Below are 14,975 nucleotides of genomic sequence, written 5' to 3'. Positions count from 1 at the left end.
TTACCTTTCACCAAGGAATAGCTGCATTCCAGGCACTGTGGAGAAAGGTGATGCAATTTTTAAATCAAGTGACCTACAACACAAAAAGGGATTCATCATGTGTGAGACACACAAGAGCAGCAATAACACCCTAAGGTTACTTCATGGGTAGGGTAGATATTGGTCACCTTTTCCCAACACATCAACTGACAAGGGGTTTACAAAGGGAAAATGTGAAACTGGTGCACAGAAACCAAGAAGGCTGTTTCTCATTTAACAGTGTGTATATTAATAAGGAAAAAATCAACCAGCATAAAAATAAGAAAATTGTTAACTGCTTTCCATTATTTACCCATCTTATTTCTATCTTAGCCTTCTTGTGTGTTGGAGCACTTCCCTGGAAAAGATAACTTTCTCCAGAACTGCTGAACGGTGGAGTTTCATTTCTGGAGAAAAAGAAGTCAGCAATCTCTGCTGACTCTAGGCTGTTGATGCTGCTTTTACAAAGTAGTCCACTTGTACTAATCTGAGCTGGAAGAGAGCTTTTCTCAGCTTTTCAGTGTGTTTGTGCTATGGTTCAAGGCTTGTGGAGAGGCAATTTTGCCACCGAATGGGAGAATTTTTTTTAGAGTAACTGATACTTTCTTGTCAGATTTCTTCTGGTTGATTATAGTTTCTTGTCAATATACTGAAATAATTTCTCTTGCCCTCAGGGGTTCTGGGTGGAAATCTTTCCTTTTATACCTTATATACTTCACTATATTCACAGTTAACACTAATGCATTCACACTTCTACTGTTCTCTCCCTGTTCTTGCCTCTAGCTTGTCTGCCTAAAATAACTGTTCTGGTTTGGGTGCTGAAAGGGTTCTTCCATCTTCAGGGCTGCTATCTGCCATTCAGAACTGGCTCGAGCTGAAATGAAGAGATGAACTCCAGGTGAGTGATAAGTACAATCACATGTAATGCAAGTTCTCCTTACAGTGAAATACAAAAAAACATCTCGGAAGGGAAAATAGCATCAGATATATTTATGACATTAAAACACTGTGGGGAAAGTACTCCAGCGTTTTAGATGCGGTTTAATCTTAGATCGCTAAACCGAAATAAAGATGTAAGGTTCTCTCATGTTTGATAAATTCACATTTAGGAGAAAAGGGGCAGCATGATTTCTAAAGTTTATGAGGTCTGAGTAGTTCAGCTGTTTCAGTGGAAGATCCTTGACAAGCATGAATTTCTAGGAAATAGTGCAGAGGTTGTTTCTGCTGACAGCCACTTTCTGTTTTGCTGTCATGACTGTTGCTGGTTATCAGTTACTGTGTGTGAGTAACCCAACCATTACAGACTCTTTCATGTGTCAAACCTAATTCTCCCTTAGTTTGGTCTGTTCAGCTTCCTTCTCTTTAGAGTGTTTACGTGTTTGGAGACTTAACTCATGTCTTTCCTCAACCCTTCCATTTTTTCCCCAGGACTGTTCTCAACTGGTTCACAATTTAAGTAAAACAGGGTGTCCAAAAGTGGATATATGAAATAAGCTAAATAGATAAAAAGTATTTCTTGTCTTCAATGTGTTGATTCATGTGTACATCCCCAATGTATTTTGCTTCTTTATTAGCATGTTCTCATTAACTGAGCTTGTGGTCCACCTTCATTCCAATCCTTTTCCTCAGAAATGGGATAATGCAAACTAGCAGCACTAGCTGACTGCAATCATTCAGCTACCAAGCTATTCTAAAACTTTATTTTCAACTGAATATTCTCTCAACTCAGATTTAACAAAATTTGTCTCAGTATTTCATATTTATATGTTGAAGAGTTTTTGTAACTGCTGGAGCTAAAACCACTTGCTGCCTACAAGCTGCTGCCCAGAAATGCCCTGATCATCCACTCCTTAGGAGCTGAGTGACCTGAACAGCTCAGGCAGATACTGACAGGCAGTGTTGTTTCAGTGTGTGGGAGTGTGATGTGATGCTCTTACAGACACAGTGAGTGTTCTTATTCTACGTTTTTATTTTATGGCAAACAAACCCACCTGCAAATACTACTCCCTTCCTTAATGGGTAAGAAATCAAGTAATAATTGTAGATTTTTCAAGGCATACGACAAATGGGTTTATAGTCACCAAATCAGTCCTTTGAGATAGTAGTGAGTTTACAAATGCAAATAAATAATGCTTCAATACATATATTAATAAACTCCACCCTCTTCTCATTACTAAGCCTTAGCAAAGCATGGAGCATAAAATGAGTAAACCCAAGTGCTTCATTTCAAGCAAAAGCATAATTAGCTGTTCTGCATGATTCTGCCATTTATTTGGTGTAAATGTTTCCATTGCAGTCTTGTAAAAATTCAGTGAGTTACTACTTGGGCAAGAGTATCAATAATGGAACTCCAGTTACCAACACACATGGCTCCAGTCACTTTTGGAATACACAAATTAGCACTATAACTACAGGAGTGGGGAAGGATTGTAATTATAAAAATTTCAAGCAAGTGCTACTGCTCTATTCAGGCTTTTCATCTTCCTTGGCTATATTCCAGGAATCCACTTAACAATGCAGTCTGGATGACAGCTGCATTAAAACACAAGTATTGATAATCTGGATATTCTAGGTTGAAAAGATAGATAAATTTCATTATTAGATACTGAAAAGTACAAAAATAAGTCCCTGAGTATTTTGTATTATTGTTAAAATGAATCCAAATGCATTATTGAGACCAGAAAAAGATGGAAGCAGAAACAGTATCCAAGAGGAGGAGCTCCTGGGGACATCACACAGTATTCTGCAGGTACTTCTGCCTCTGTCACACAGCACATGAGGACAACATTAGAAAGGCAGTAGAGAGAGTGCAGTGGATGGGCTCTGGTGTGCTCGTGAGCGAGCAGCAGGAAGGGGAGGTAGCCAAGAGGCAAGAAGAGCATTTCTGGGAATAGGATCAGTTTTGCTCATGGCCACAGTCAGATTCATTAGTTTTATTTTCTCGTGTGTTCTTGCATCAGAGACATGTAAGTACTGGAGCAATGCAGTCAGAATATTCAGGGTGGTAAAAGAAATGAAACTTACCACTGTGGAGGGATTTCCACAGGGACAAAATTCCTGTTGCACAAATGAACAAAAGCTGCTGCCAAGCTGCAGGCAGCCCCCAGGGCCGGGGAGTCACAGGTGTCCTGTGTGCACATGGTGTAGAACGGCTCGGGCTCCACCTGGCCACAAAGGGAGGGGTTAGGGGGGACCTGCAGGAACACCCAGAGGTTTGGGTTGTGTCCCCTCCCCCCTGCCTGGTTAGGACCATTCATAAACCTTTATTTCCTTCCTAATGGTGAGGAGGTTATTTCTGTTTCCAAATTCTAGATCTGTATCCTAAAGAGCAATGCAGTCACACAATTACTCTGTGGATGTCAAAGAACTCCATTTATATTTATAATGATAAAAACACCTTTTCCGTCTGGATTGCTGTTTCAATTACTTCTAAAGTTCTCTGCAACTAAACTTCTATATCCTTGCAATGGTTATGTGACCTCCTTAGAAGTATGACACATAATTGAGACATTGCTTCTGGCTGAAGTTCTACTTACAACTTTGAAGCAGTTCCTAAGAAGTGAATGTGGTTCTTCAAAGAACACTTTGCAGATGTTTTGCTTAGCTGTAATTGGGCATGGCTTCTCTTTCTTCTGTACAAGACTGCACTTATTTACCTGGGAAAACAGAATTACTGAAGTTGGTGTATTTAGGGTTTTTTTTGCACATCAGGGTAGGATGAGTTCTCCAGATTTCTAGTGTGAGCTGGTTTGAAGGGCAATATGGGCAGTTCAGTACCCTGCTCTAATGTTGATTGTTCATTAATATTGAGAGGCACCTCACAGATTAGATCTTGTTTCCTTTTGCTATTGATTCTGTTATTCACTGTAGGATTTTGGTGTGTAGTTGCTGACACAGCAGGTAGTTGGCTAGTTCTCTTTTGTATAGGTCTGACAGGTCAAAGTTGTGCTTTCACTAGATCTTTCTCATGGAGAAAAGAAAAGCTTCATACCCTTGCTGGATTACTCATAGGTAAAGGTGGCTTTAAAAAAAGAACAATAAAACCACACCACCAAGAAGTTCTTTAAGCAAGTGTAAACTGTAGTTACTTTACTTCCTAAGGAAAATGAACTGGCAGTTTACTCTGTGCCAACCTCATCCTGCAGGAGTCACTCAGTCACTTCCTGTTGTGCAGCCTTGGCCCTGTGATGGTGGAGCTCTGCTGACGTCCTTTGCAGGGTCAGTGCATGACAGAGGCTGTGATAAAGCTCCTGGGAACGAGCTGCAGTCAGAGTTCACAGTGCAGTGTGAGCCCTTCCAATCAACAGTGCAAGTGCAGCCAATCTGCCCTGTGGGCACTCGGGACTGCCCTGCTTCTGTATGACCCTAAGTTTGTTATTTATTGCTTTTAATTGATTCTTTTGTTCAATGTCTCTGGGGAGTTTTGTATTTTTATGAGTATATTAGAAGTGAATATTTATAGCAATAAAAAAAATTGTGCCTATGGTCAGTCAAGTCACATTGGGATCCTGCCCCATTATCATAAACATAGGCTGCAAGCTCATTAACTTTATCTCTGCCACAGCAAGATACTTGAAGCAATTATCTCTTTTACAGTAAAGTACTGACTGAAAATGAGATTTCTGCTCCCAGAACTGAGACATCTGTGAGACAGGTTAAATGGAAGAGTCACAAAATCTTTGTGGTAGTAAGATGCTGGTTCCTTTTCCTTTTGGTAATAGATTCTTAAAATTAGATTTGGAAGGGATTTAGAGCATCCTGTCAACATGACTTGAGAGCATGTTAAGGCTACTTTACTTGGTAGGTTGCACTCACAAATGGTTCTGTACAACTGCACATTTGTGTATTTAGATGATTTGCAACTGATGACAGAATACATGAACTAAGCAGAGCTATAATGGTACTGGTATAAAATTGTTACAACATTTATTTATGGTAGTTATAGGAGTCTTTTTATGCAAGTCAGTAACTGACAGCAGCAGCTAACCTTCCAAAAAGGTCTGAATACTTAGTGGTGTGGGGATGGAGAACAAATTTGCTTTCAAATACTTACTGATTTGTTTCTAAAGTTTTGTTTATTGATGAGATGTAAAGCATGAGAACAAAGAAAATTAAGAGGCTCAATATACCCAGCTAGAACTAACAGCTCTAAAGAAAACTTCAGTGATGAATGTACAGATTTAGCCCAGACCTAGTAGCCCCTGTCCTTGCATTCCAGGAGAAGGTGCTCTAAGGAGGAAAACATCAAAGATACTTAGCTCCAATATCAGTTTCTTCTAAAATCAGCAACAACCACTTCTATGTTTTACCTTACTACCTAGGCCAAAAATATTCAATGCCTATTTATAGGGATTTCTTGAACAGTTTTTAGCAAATATGTGCAACCTTTTCCCTGGCTGGACACAGCAAAACAATGCAGTGTGCTGCTGTTTTCACTGTTGAGCTTTGGTTCATCTGAGGCAGCCCAGCGTCAGACAGTGCCCTCTGGCAGCAGCCCTGCACGCAGGAGCCCCTCAGCTCCTTACCTGCCAGCTCTGGGTGAACTCTTTCACGTTGTCAGTGAAGGAACCATTAGGCACCATCCATTCATTTCCAGCTTCATTGTCATTGGTACCAAAAAGCCCAGCTGAAACACCTGGGAGAAAATTGAAATGGAGTAAAATAGGAATTGTCAGGAGTAGGTGCAGGACTATTACAGCAGCTGTCTCTGGGCTCTGATTATTCTGCCAGCAGGTTCAGCTCTATTGTGGAGGAGCTGCCCAGCCTGCATTGCCATCTTGTGTCTCAGCTGCTCATGGGCTCCTGAGCACATCACAACATCACATCCATTCTCTGCTAATCTGTGGAGGGTGACTTTTACAATAATGTAGGGTACATGGATGCTACAGGAATGCATTCCAAGTATACAAAAAACTGTGAGGTTTTGGGCCTCCCTCTGTAGTTGTCTTGCAGGTCTAGAGCTGCTCTAGAGCAGATTTCAGCCAGGTTTTGGGGCTGCACTGACTGCAGTGCCTCTGATTTCTGTCTGCTTTATAGCATTGAATCAGCAGTAATCCAGAAGATTACTCTTCTCCCTGGAATGGTGCATTCCATGCTCTATTTGGCAATTACTGGGAATGCCTAGGGCCATTTCCAGGGTGTAAGTGAAGAGGGGGAAAAAAAAAGTGAAAGCACAGATGCTGGTACTACCAGTAATACAGATAATTTAGAGAGATAGCAAAATGACTAACAGCTGACAACAGCTGCATGATTGATGCTCACCATGGTGCCACCCAGCCAGAGTGACAGTACAGAGATCATACTGAAAGTCACAAGAGACAGAAACTCCTTTCTGATCAGATACTTCTATTTTGTTGATTCCTTGCCTTGAATTCATGGTACTGTTTTCAGGGGATTGATCCAGGACTTGGCAGTTCTCTTCCATAAGGGAGAAGTTATACATCTTGGATATCTGTTTTAAATGAAAATGAAGTTTCACACCTGTCATAGGGACAGTTCAGTCACAGGCAAGCACAGTGAATTTACAGGTGCAATGAGACAACTTAGCCCAGAATTAAGGGAATAAGAACAGGGCTGTGTTAAACTTCTGAAAGAGCAAAAAAAACAAAGTCTCCCTCTCAGTGCCATTCTCTTAGACCATGTCAGAGGGAAGTTGAAAAGTTTGTGTCATATACAGAGAGCAAAGAGGCAGCCCTTGAGGCAAACTGGTTTTGTTTTGGAGAGGTGTTTTCTTTTTAAGAAGCTGTTACTTTAAAGCCATTGGCTGAGAGTGCTTCTGATCTATATTTTGAGCATTAATATTTTAAAAACTTTTTTTGTCAGCTGAAGAAAATTTTTGCCAAAAATAAAAAATGTTTGACTTTATCTTCCTACCTTTAGTCGTGGGTAGATGGTGATCACAGTCTGATTCATCTCTACATACAGTGATCTGGAGTTCCTAGTTTCCTCATTTAGTATTATAGTGAAAGCACTGTGAACAAAATCCTTGGCAAGAAGAACACTGCACTTTGATGCCAAATCATACATTTTTCCATCAAAAGTCACAAGATGCTTGCTCCCAACTATCATAGCATGATCTGGAGAATGGTATTTCAGAAGAAACATCAGTGAGTTTTCCACAGAGCAGTAAATGCTGCACATAATGCAACACACAGCTTCTTGCTGTCATACTCTTAAAATAATTTCTCAACTTATTATTACAGTGACATTACTACACTTAAATTTTAATTAGTTACAATGTAGTTGCTCTGCAAAAAAAAACTTTTCTCAGAAACAAAACAATGTAATGATTAATTTTTTGTTGTAAATTTACCTGAGTACCATAAAACTCTGATAAACTTGAACTGGGATTCAGAGCTTACCTTGATTTGTCATTGTAGTACTTGACAGTCATATTTATAAACACACACACATTATACATTCTTATGCAGAAAACACAAGAATATTAATTCTCAAAAATTGTCTCTAAAAATGACCCTTCTAAATCAGAGCATCAAACAACTGCAATCCAGGAAACCCTGCTGATAGATGACTCAGATTATTGGGTCACTAGGAGCTGCTTTCACAGCCCTTTGTTGGGTCTCTGTACTGGGAGGAAACCATTAAAAAGGGATTTCTGGAAAAGCCATTCTCTCTAAGGGACAGTTGGGACTGTTGGTGCATTCCTTTAGCATGTAGCAATACTTTTACAGGCAGTACTGTGGATGAAGCTTTGGTAGGGCTGAGCTTGCTCATCCTAGAGGCAGCAGAGCTGAAGTTTCCAAGCCTTTGTGCCAAGGACACAGAGCCAGCAGGTGAGAGTGGCAGTGAACCATAGCATCAGCTCACAAGAGCATATGGATAAGGCGGATAAATACCACCTGCTGTTTCTAGTCTCCAGAGTAGGAGGTGTAGAGTTACAAAATTTGCATGAATATTAAGTAGAACAGTGTTACTGCCTGCCAGCTTTGCCCAGAGTGTTGATCTTCTACATATCATCTTACAAGAGTATATGTAAGGTGATAAGAAAATTATTAATTGGTGACCATCTCTATGTAAACTCCTATCCCAGATACAATTTTTAGAATACAGTACTATAGAGTGGAAATAGACCCAGGTACAAAACAAAGCAGCACTTTGAAAGGGCTTACATTCAAAGGGGCTCTCCATCATCCTTCTTTTGATTCTGTAGTACTCTGCAAGGATGTTGAGATTGTAGAGGTCTTGCAGAGGCCTCATTAGTTTTTCTCCAATGAGGTAAGTGGTAACGTTTGCCAGCTGCAGGGACAGGTCTGCTTTAGGTAGTACTGGCAGCTTTCCTGCCACTGAACAGTTCCTGTAGAATACAAAGGGAACACCCCTTATCTGCTGAACTGATGAAATGCTCTTGTTTTATTATTAGAAATGTTGAAGTGAAATATTCATAAGAACTGTAGTCTGGTTTGAACAACAAAAACAACCCTCCTCTGGCCAGGAGCTGCACTTCCCCTGGTCACCTCAGGCCAGCTATCAGTTACTGATACCCTGCTTGCTGCCCAGTAGCTCCTTTCAAACACAGTGGGTCTGGCAGCCCACAGCAATAAACATTAGGATGTGATGTGACCAAAGCAGAGAGTGGCTGGGTGGCTGTCCAGAACCCTCAGCTGCACACTGACCTGAAGAATAACTATGCACACATCCTTTTAGAGCACTGCCCAGAGCAGGGATCCTGCAAAGCCACCAGTTACCTGGGTGAAAAACTGTACAGGTGCAGCAAGGGCTTCCGGATCTTGCTCACAGCTCTGGAAAACGTGGCCTCTGCCCACCTGAGCACCTGCTGGGTAGCCTGTTGGAGTCACAGATTATAAAAGCAATTTCAGTGTGACTTCAGGGCAGAGTCAGTACTTGCAAATGAGTTTTAAATCAAGAAATGCAAAATACTACTTCAGTGTCTCTTGCATTTGCCTCCTGTCTGACAGCATCTTGTCATGTAGAGGTTAATAATATCCAGAGGACAGACTCTAGTCACAGCACCAATGGACAGAAATATATTCCTCCTAAATAACATGACAAGTGTAGCAATGCTTCACTAAGTTAATGTGCTTCAATAGTTTAGAAAGGACTGGTATCTTTAGTAATATAAATTAGCCTCATGATGTCTCTTTTATGCTTTTCATTTCAACTAGAAGAGCCTAGATATATTTGTACACTTGTTTATTGGAATCACAATTTCTCCTTTCTATGCAAGAAAAGTAAAAGCTACATGAATGACAGAATACTGCTGCTGTGATTTCAACCAGACTTAGTTGAAGACTTTTCCATCTCCTTTAGCTGGAAAAGTACTCTTTCAAAGCAGGACAAATACTGCAAGAACAGTAAATCAGCTGTGCACAAGCTATTATGTGGAAAGACAACTGCACTATTTCCATAAACAAAAATGTGTATGTGCATCCATAGTTCAAAGCTGAGACTTAAATTTGTAGGCCTTGAACTGCAAATGGAGAACAGAGTTATACTAACCATATCCAAGCCTGCTTTCACAACCTTTAATGCCATCTGAATTGGTTTCATTAGCCACACATCTTTTACAATCTTGGGTAAGAAAGCCAGGATTTTCTTCATGTGCTCTTCTGTCTTCTCTTTCCAGACTTCATCCAGTGGCTTCAAGGTTACATCGTAGTAGGCATCTTTCAAAGTTGCTAATGGCTCTGAAGCAAGCACATTAATGAGACAGCCTTAGCTGGTTTGGTACAAATGGCTGTTTGCTTGTTTGGTCCCACCCAGCTTGCAGCAGAAGTGAAGGGGGAGCACAGAAAAGTACAAGAGGCAGCTGTGTCTCCATGGCAGTCAGGCACATTGCACTGCTGTGAACTGAAAGAGCCATTTTGCTCTGACCCTGACCCCTTATAAATACACTGCTGCTCAGCAACAGGACAGTTTGGTCACAACTGATTTCAGTTATGGTATATCAACCAAATTTAACTTTTGAGAGGGAATAGCCTAGAGCTAAGTGAGGTTTTGCCCTTGTGAGAACTGAAGGTTCTCACAGCTAATTCCAGCTGACCACATTTCTCAAAGGTTTCAGTATGGGCCACAGTTCAGCTGAACAGTGAATTAGTGGCTACTGGATAGGCTTGGAAAAAATCAGATCAAGTGAAATCCAATTAGCACAAGCATTAAAAACTCAAGGAGGGATATGAACAGCCCTTTGGGAGGAAAGGCTTGCCAGGGAACTGTTAGCAGAAATATTTCAGCTTAGGAATTAAGGACTCTCTTCTAATCCAATTGAACCCAGCCTCCTGTGAGCAAGAAAGAGCCTCACCACTGATTTCATTAGAAAGGTGCTCACAGAGAGCTTTCTTAGAGCTTATTGCATCAAGGCTCCCACTCTGTACACTAAGAGCCAAGCTCAGCACTTCTTCCTAGATCAAAATAGAAACCTTTGTGTTATTCAGTATGTTTTGTAGTTTACACCGAAGTTTGGTTTGACCTGCACTGACATTGTCCCTCTTCTTGTTTTGCACTTTTTTGCTTACTTTGTAATTCATTCTGCATTTGCTGGACAACATCTTGAATTTTCTCCAGGTAAAGTGGGATCCTGCTTCTCAGAACGTGCCCAATTCCACTTTGCTTCCACACCTGGGTGACAGCCGTGGCCCCGCTGTGCAGGAATCCTGCTGCCCTTTGCAAGGCCATTGAAGGCCAGCCAGCTGCTTCAGACAGGAAACCAACATGCTGCACCTACAGTGGTTCCAAAAAAGAAGCGATTTAAAAACACACAGTGATCTCAAGCAAAGCTTTGACATCACTGCGAGGCAGTTCTGACTCTGCAGGGTTGGTGCAGAGATACATGATACATTAAACGCTTTTTGTCTCTGTGTACAGGTCAGCACAGGAGTAATCACCGAAATGTTTGAGCAAAACAAAACAGCTGCAGGCAATATAATGATGTTTAACTAACACTGCGTGAACACTTCATGGTGTTTTCACAGATCATGTACAGACACTTACTGATCTTCTGAATCTCCACAGGTATCCATCAAACTTCTTTATCTTCTCAGTCAGTGTGGCTTTCAAAAGGCTCCCAATTTCATTAAGCTTGTTCTGTGAGAAGATTGTTAAAACCTTGAATTCCTTACTTAAAATTGCTTGTGCTGGATCCAAATCATTCAAAGTTTGTACTAGTTTAAGGGCCAGCAAACACCCACAGTGGCCTCACATTTCTTAGGGGAAACTACTTCTGCATTATTCAATGCAGACAAGGGAACAGAAAAGACAAATGGTAGAAAGCAAAAAGCCTTCCCCAAGTAGAGAGTATGTGAAACCCTACCCTAATAAAAGTGAAAGTACGTTCAGGATTCTGATCATCAGTTTTGTAACCATCAGGCTGAGCAGTTACTGCTGCTCTCACTTTATTTACTCACCCTCCTCAGAGGATCCACCCGTTAGAAGAGGGTCCTGTATTTTCTATCTCTAGGCATGGCTGAATTTCTTCGTTCTCACCGTGGTAACTTCTCACATCAACGTGAAAATAATTAAAACATTGCATCATTTTGCCTGGTTACTCACCAACTCGCCTGCATGGAAGGTGCTCCATCAAAATAAAAAAATAAAATTCTGAGAAAATCACGCTGCATTTAACAGCCACTCAAGGGTCTCACCTCAGCCTTAAGAACTGGATCCCCACATCCATGGGCCAGAAAACTCAAGCTTCCATTAGCAGCTGCTAGAGTTACTTGTCCCACGTTTTCGTGCCTTTTACCATTGATGCTGAGATAGGTGTTAATGGCAGCCATGTGTTTCCCATCGGAACAAGCACTGACTTCCACTCCTTCTTCCAAATCCCCTTAAGGAATGAAAAAAGAGCCTTCATTTATAGGAACAACATTGACAGACATTGTTTCAAGCCAGCTTTTAATTACTTTGGTGATCAATCAGAGCTTGAGTGTGTTAGGTGTGGAGGAAAAAACAAAACAGAAGAGATAAACAAGAGACAATTAGATCTCTGTCAGGATTTAATCTCTTCTGTGTGGCTTGTTAATGAATTACACAGACAGATTTGCTACTGCAAAGGAAGCACTGGATTAATGTAAATCTAAATCTCTCGGTCATACTGATTTACAAGGCCTTTTTTTCTACTTTAGTCCTCACTTTAGTGTCCTTTGTTGCAGATGTTTCAAAACTGCTCAGCCCTTAAATGAAAGCCTGTCAGTTCCACACACACACGTCTTTTCTACAGAAGCACTGATGAGCATAAACAAGTGGTTGGCAGGGTACACGTAGAATCTGGGTTGAGAGAGCTGAGTTGAGTCATTTCTACAAACTTCTCACTTCAGTGATTCACAAACTAATGGTCCTAATCTCAAAAACATCATAGCACTTACAGGTGAGGACATGAACCTGAGAGAAACTTCCCTGCAGAAGGGTAGAATAGCAAATCCATAAGTGAAACAAGGGCTGGGATTGTCAGCAACATGAGTTTGAGACAACTGGGATACCACAAAATCTATTTGGTTTGCACCCAACTCTAACTGCAGCTGAAATGTGGATGAGCCTCACCTCTTGCAGCTCATTTCACCTCTCTTTACTCATCTAGAATTCAGACATAACTTCAAACAAAGGCCTTTTTTTCCTCTCTGTTGTCTGTCAGAGCTGACTGCTGTGAGACAGTCCCCTGCAGGCAGTGATTGCACACATCCCAGCTCACACATCCCAGCTCACACAGCTGTTCCAGCATGTGGTGCAGTCAGTCCCTGGAGGTGCCCGTCTCATTTCCTTTACTGACTTTGGAATGCAATGATTGTCTTAACGCACAAAACTTTAAGATAATTAAATCAAGAGGAAATTAATCCTGTCTTTTGTTACCATATGTTGCAATAATACAAAAATGTGTCCCAAACTGAACTTTGTAACAAATTTTAAACTTCAGCTCTTCTTTATCTGAAAGACCATAGCTTGAATGAAATGAGTAGCTCAGTGCTGGAGACACGACTTTGTTCCTGTCTCTTCAGAGCAATGCACTGGGAGTTGCAAAATAGCTCCAGATGGAAAGGCCCCAGCAGGATCATCAAGTCCAGCTCCATGGTGTTTGTATTTGCAGGATGACCTAAACCAAAGCCCTGTGGCTGAGAGCATGGTCAGTGAGATACATACCTTGCAGATACCCCATGTAGTACTGAAAACACTCCTTTCCTTTTGAAGCAGCTACTTTTACTTTCTCTTTCTGATCAATAATCCCCTCCACCAGGATTTGGCTCTGGACAGATGAGGAAGCAGCAGTTCCTGTCAGGCCTAGCCAAATATCTTCAAAGGCTCTTAACTGCAGCAGTAAAGGAAAAACATTTATTCAAAGCCACCACACAGAATTAATGATCATTTAGAGATGGTGCTCAAATATCAGTGCTTCCCACAAAAGGATAAGTGGTGAGGGAAATGTTTCCCAATGCTTGTGCACTGTGCAGGAGTTTCACTAAGAGAGGCACAAGCATCAGAGTGATTGGCCCAGGAGCTGAATGATTGGATAGCACAAGACTTGTGGACAAAATTTTAATGGAAGCAATGAAAGAAACATAATGTCCCAGTCAGTTCTCTGTGAAGCTGCTGATTTGTGCCATTTATTCCAAAACACAGAACGAAGCAAGCTGATGCAGAGCAGCTGATACTCATTTAATCTCTCTCCTCTCTAAAGAGAGAGGAATGGAAAAATAATTTAGTATTTGTTACTGATGATTAAATCATCATCATTATTTTGTTAAGGGATGATCTATTGTCTCAGTTAGTGCCTGACTACCTACATTCCTGCTAATGAAGAGTTTGGATGGTGCCAACCCCGTTAGTTTTTTGCCTCGCTCTGTTGTCTCCATCGGTATCTCCACCATTTTAATTTCACAGGAAATTAAAAGCAAATGTGAAATGGGGGAGGGAGAGAAAAACGAAGAGATTTGTCTCAGAATGAGCATCATATGAGCCGTTTTGTGCCTCTTAAAATTGTGCCTCCACCAAAAATACACTTGCTATATTTGTGACAGCTCTACAGAGAACTCATATTGGTGCCTTCCTTTGTCTGTCGGTCACACTGCATGGACGCTGCCTGACTGCTCCTTTAGAGAGCACTACAGAAACCAGGAGTGTTTTCTTGCTTGCTGTTTTACAGTCACTGCCTGCACCTGGTCTCTTTGGGAAATAGATGACAGCAGGCCTTTGAAAACCAAACCCCAGTGGCAGTAAAATAAAATAGAAACTCACTTCAATTTCCAGAGAATAGTTCTTCACATCAGCAGTGCTCTGATTCTTTATGGATATTCCAATCAGCCCCTCATCTCTCCCATGATCAGCAAGGTGGAATCTGCCCTCTGAGTGCAAAATGATGTCATCTTTGTTGAGCTGGTGCTTTCCAGATAAAACAATTACCTATGTATGCACAAAAAAGGTGCTAAAGCTTCCAAATTCTTCCAAACAAATGGACTCTGCTTTGAGTAGTTAGAAGTTGTACAGTGGCAACATTCTGATTAAATTACACCACAAACAGAACTTGTAGTTTCAAAAATCAGCACATCTCCCTGCTCCTCACAGCACTGTCTTCATTACATCTTCAGTTTCTGTGCTCTAACAAAGCATTTCAGTGACTACACCCTAAGACCAGAGGAACAGCTGCAGAGAACTGTATTTTGTTAAAATGTCCAATGTTTTTTGCTCCTACTCTTCTCAACTACTCTAGCCAGACGTTTTGATAAAGCTGGGGATACATGGGAAGTGAGGTGAATACTGTCCTGTTTCTACTGGGATAGAGTTAATTTCTTCTCAACAGCTGGTACAGTTTGGGATTTGGAATGGGAATGGGGTTGGTTACACACTGATGTTTTGGTTTTGCTCAGTTGTTTATCCTTAGTCAAGGAATTTTGTGTGTGTGTGTCCCTCCTGCTGGGCCGGTGAGGAGATGCACAAAAGCCCACCTGGGACAGATGCCCCAACATGGCCAAAGGGATTTTCCACCCCACAGA

At 41.2% G+C, this 14,975-nt stretch overlaps 1 protein-coding gene across 1 annotated transcript in view; it reads right to left on the bottom strand.

Annotated features, from left to right (window-relative positions):
• LOC132081141 (uncharacterized) overlaps positions 1–14,975 on the bottom strand; it is a 74,591-nt gene continuing 59,616 nt past the window's right edge. Inside the window, exons 56-69 of the mRNA XM_059484673.1 lie at positions 14,366–14,385; positions 13,129–13,294; positions 11,637–11,821; positions 10,987–11,079; positions 10,512–10,716; positions 9,496–9,683; positions 8,724–8,821; positions 8,148–8,332; positions 6,892–7,094; positions 6,280–6,469; positions 5,544–5,653; positions 3,555–3,674; positions 3,043–3,182; positions 1–73 (exon numbers count right to left, since the gene is read on the bottom strand). Of these exons, the coding sequence (XP_059340656.1) occupies positions 1–73; positions 3,043–3,182; positions 3,555–3,674; positions 5,544–5,653; positions 6,280–6,469; positions 6,892–7,094; positions 8,148–8,332; positions 8,724–8,821; positions 9,496–9,683; positions 10,512–10,716; positions 10,987–11,079; positions 11,637–11,821; positions 13,129–13,294; positions 14,366–14,385 (1,976 nt within the window). The remainder of the gene's footprint in view (positions 74–3,042; positions 3,183–3,554; positions 3,675–5,543; positions 5,654–6,279; positions 6,470–6,891; positions 7,095–8,147; positions 8,333–8,723; positions 8,822–9,495; positions 9,684–10,511; positions 10,717–10,986; positions 11,080–11,636; positions 11,822–13,128; positions 13,295–14,365; positions 14,386–14,975) is intronic.

Source organism: Ammospiza nelsoni, chromosome 17, assembly GCF_027579445.1.
Source record: "Ammospiza nelsoni isolate bAmmNel1 chromosome 17, bAmmNel1.pri, whole genome shotgun sequence".
Taxonomy (NCBI): Eukaryota; Metazoa; Chordata; class Aves; order Passeriformes; family Passerellidae; genus Ammospiza; species Ammospiza nelsoni.
Note: the sequence above shows the minus strand (reverse complement) of the source record. Positions and strands in the feature narration are given on the sequence as shown.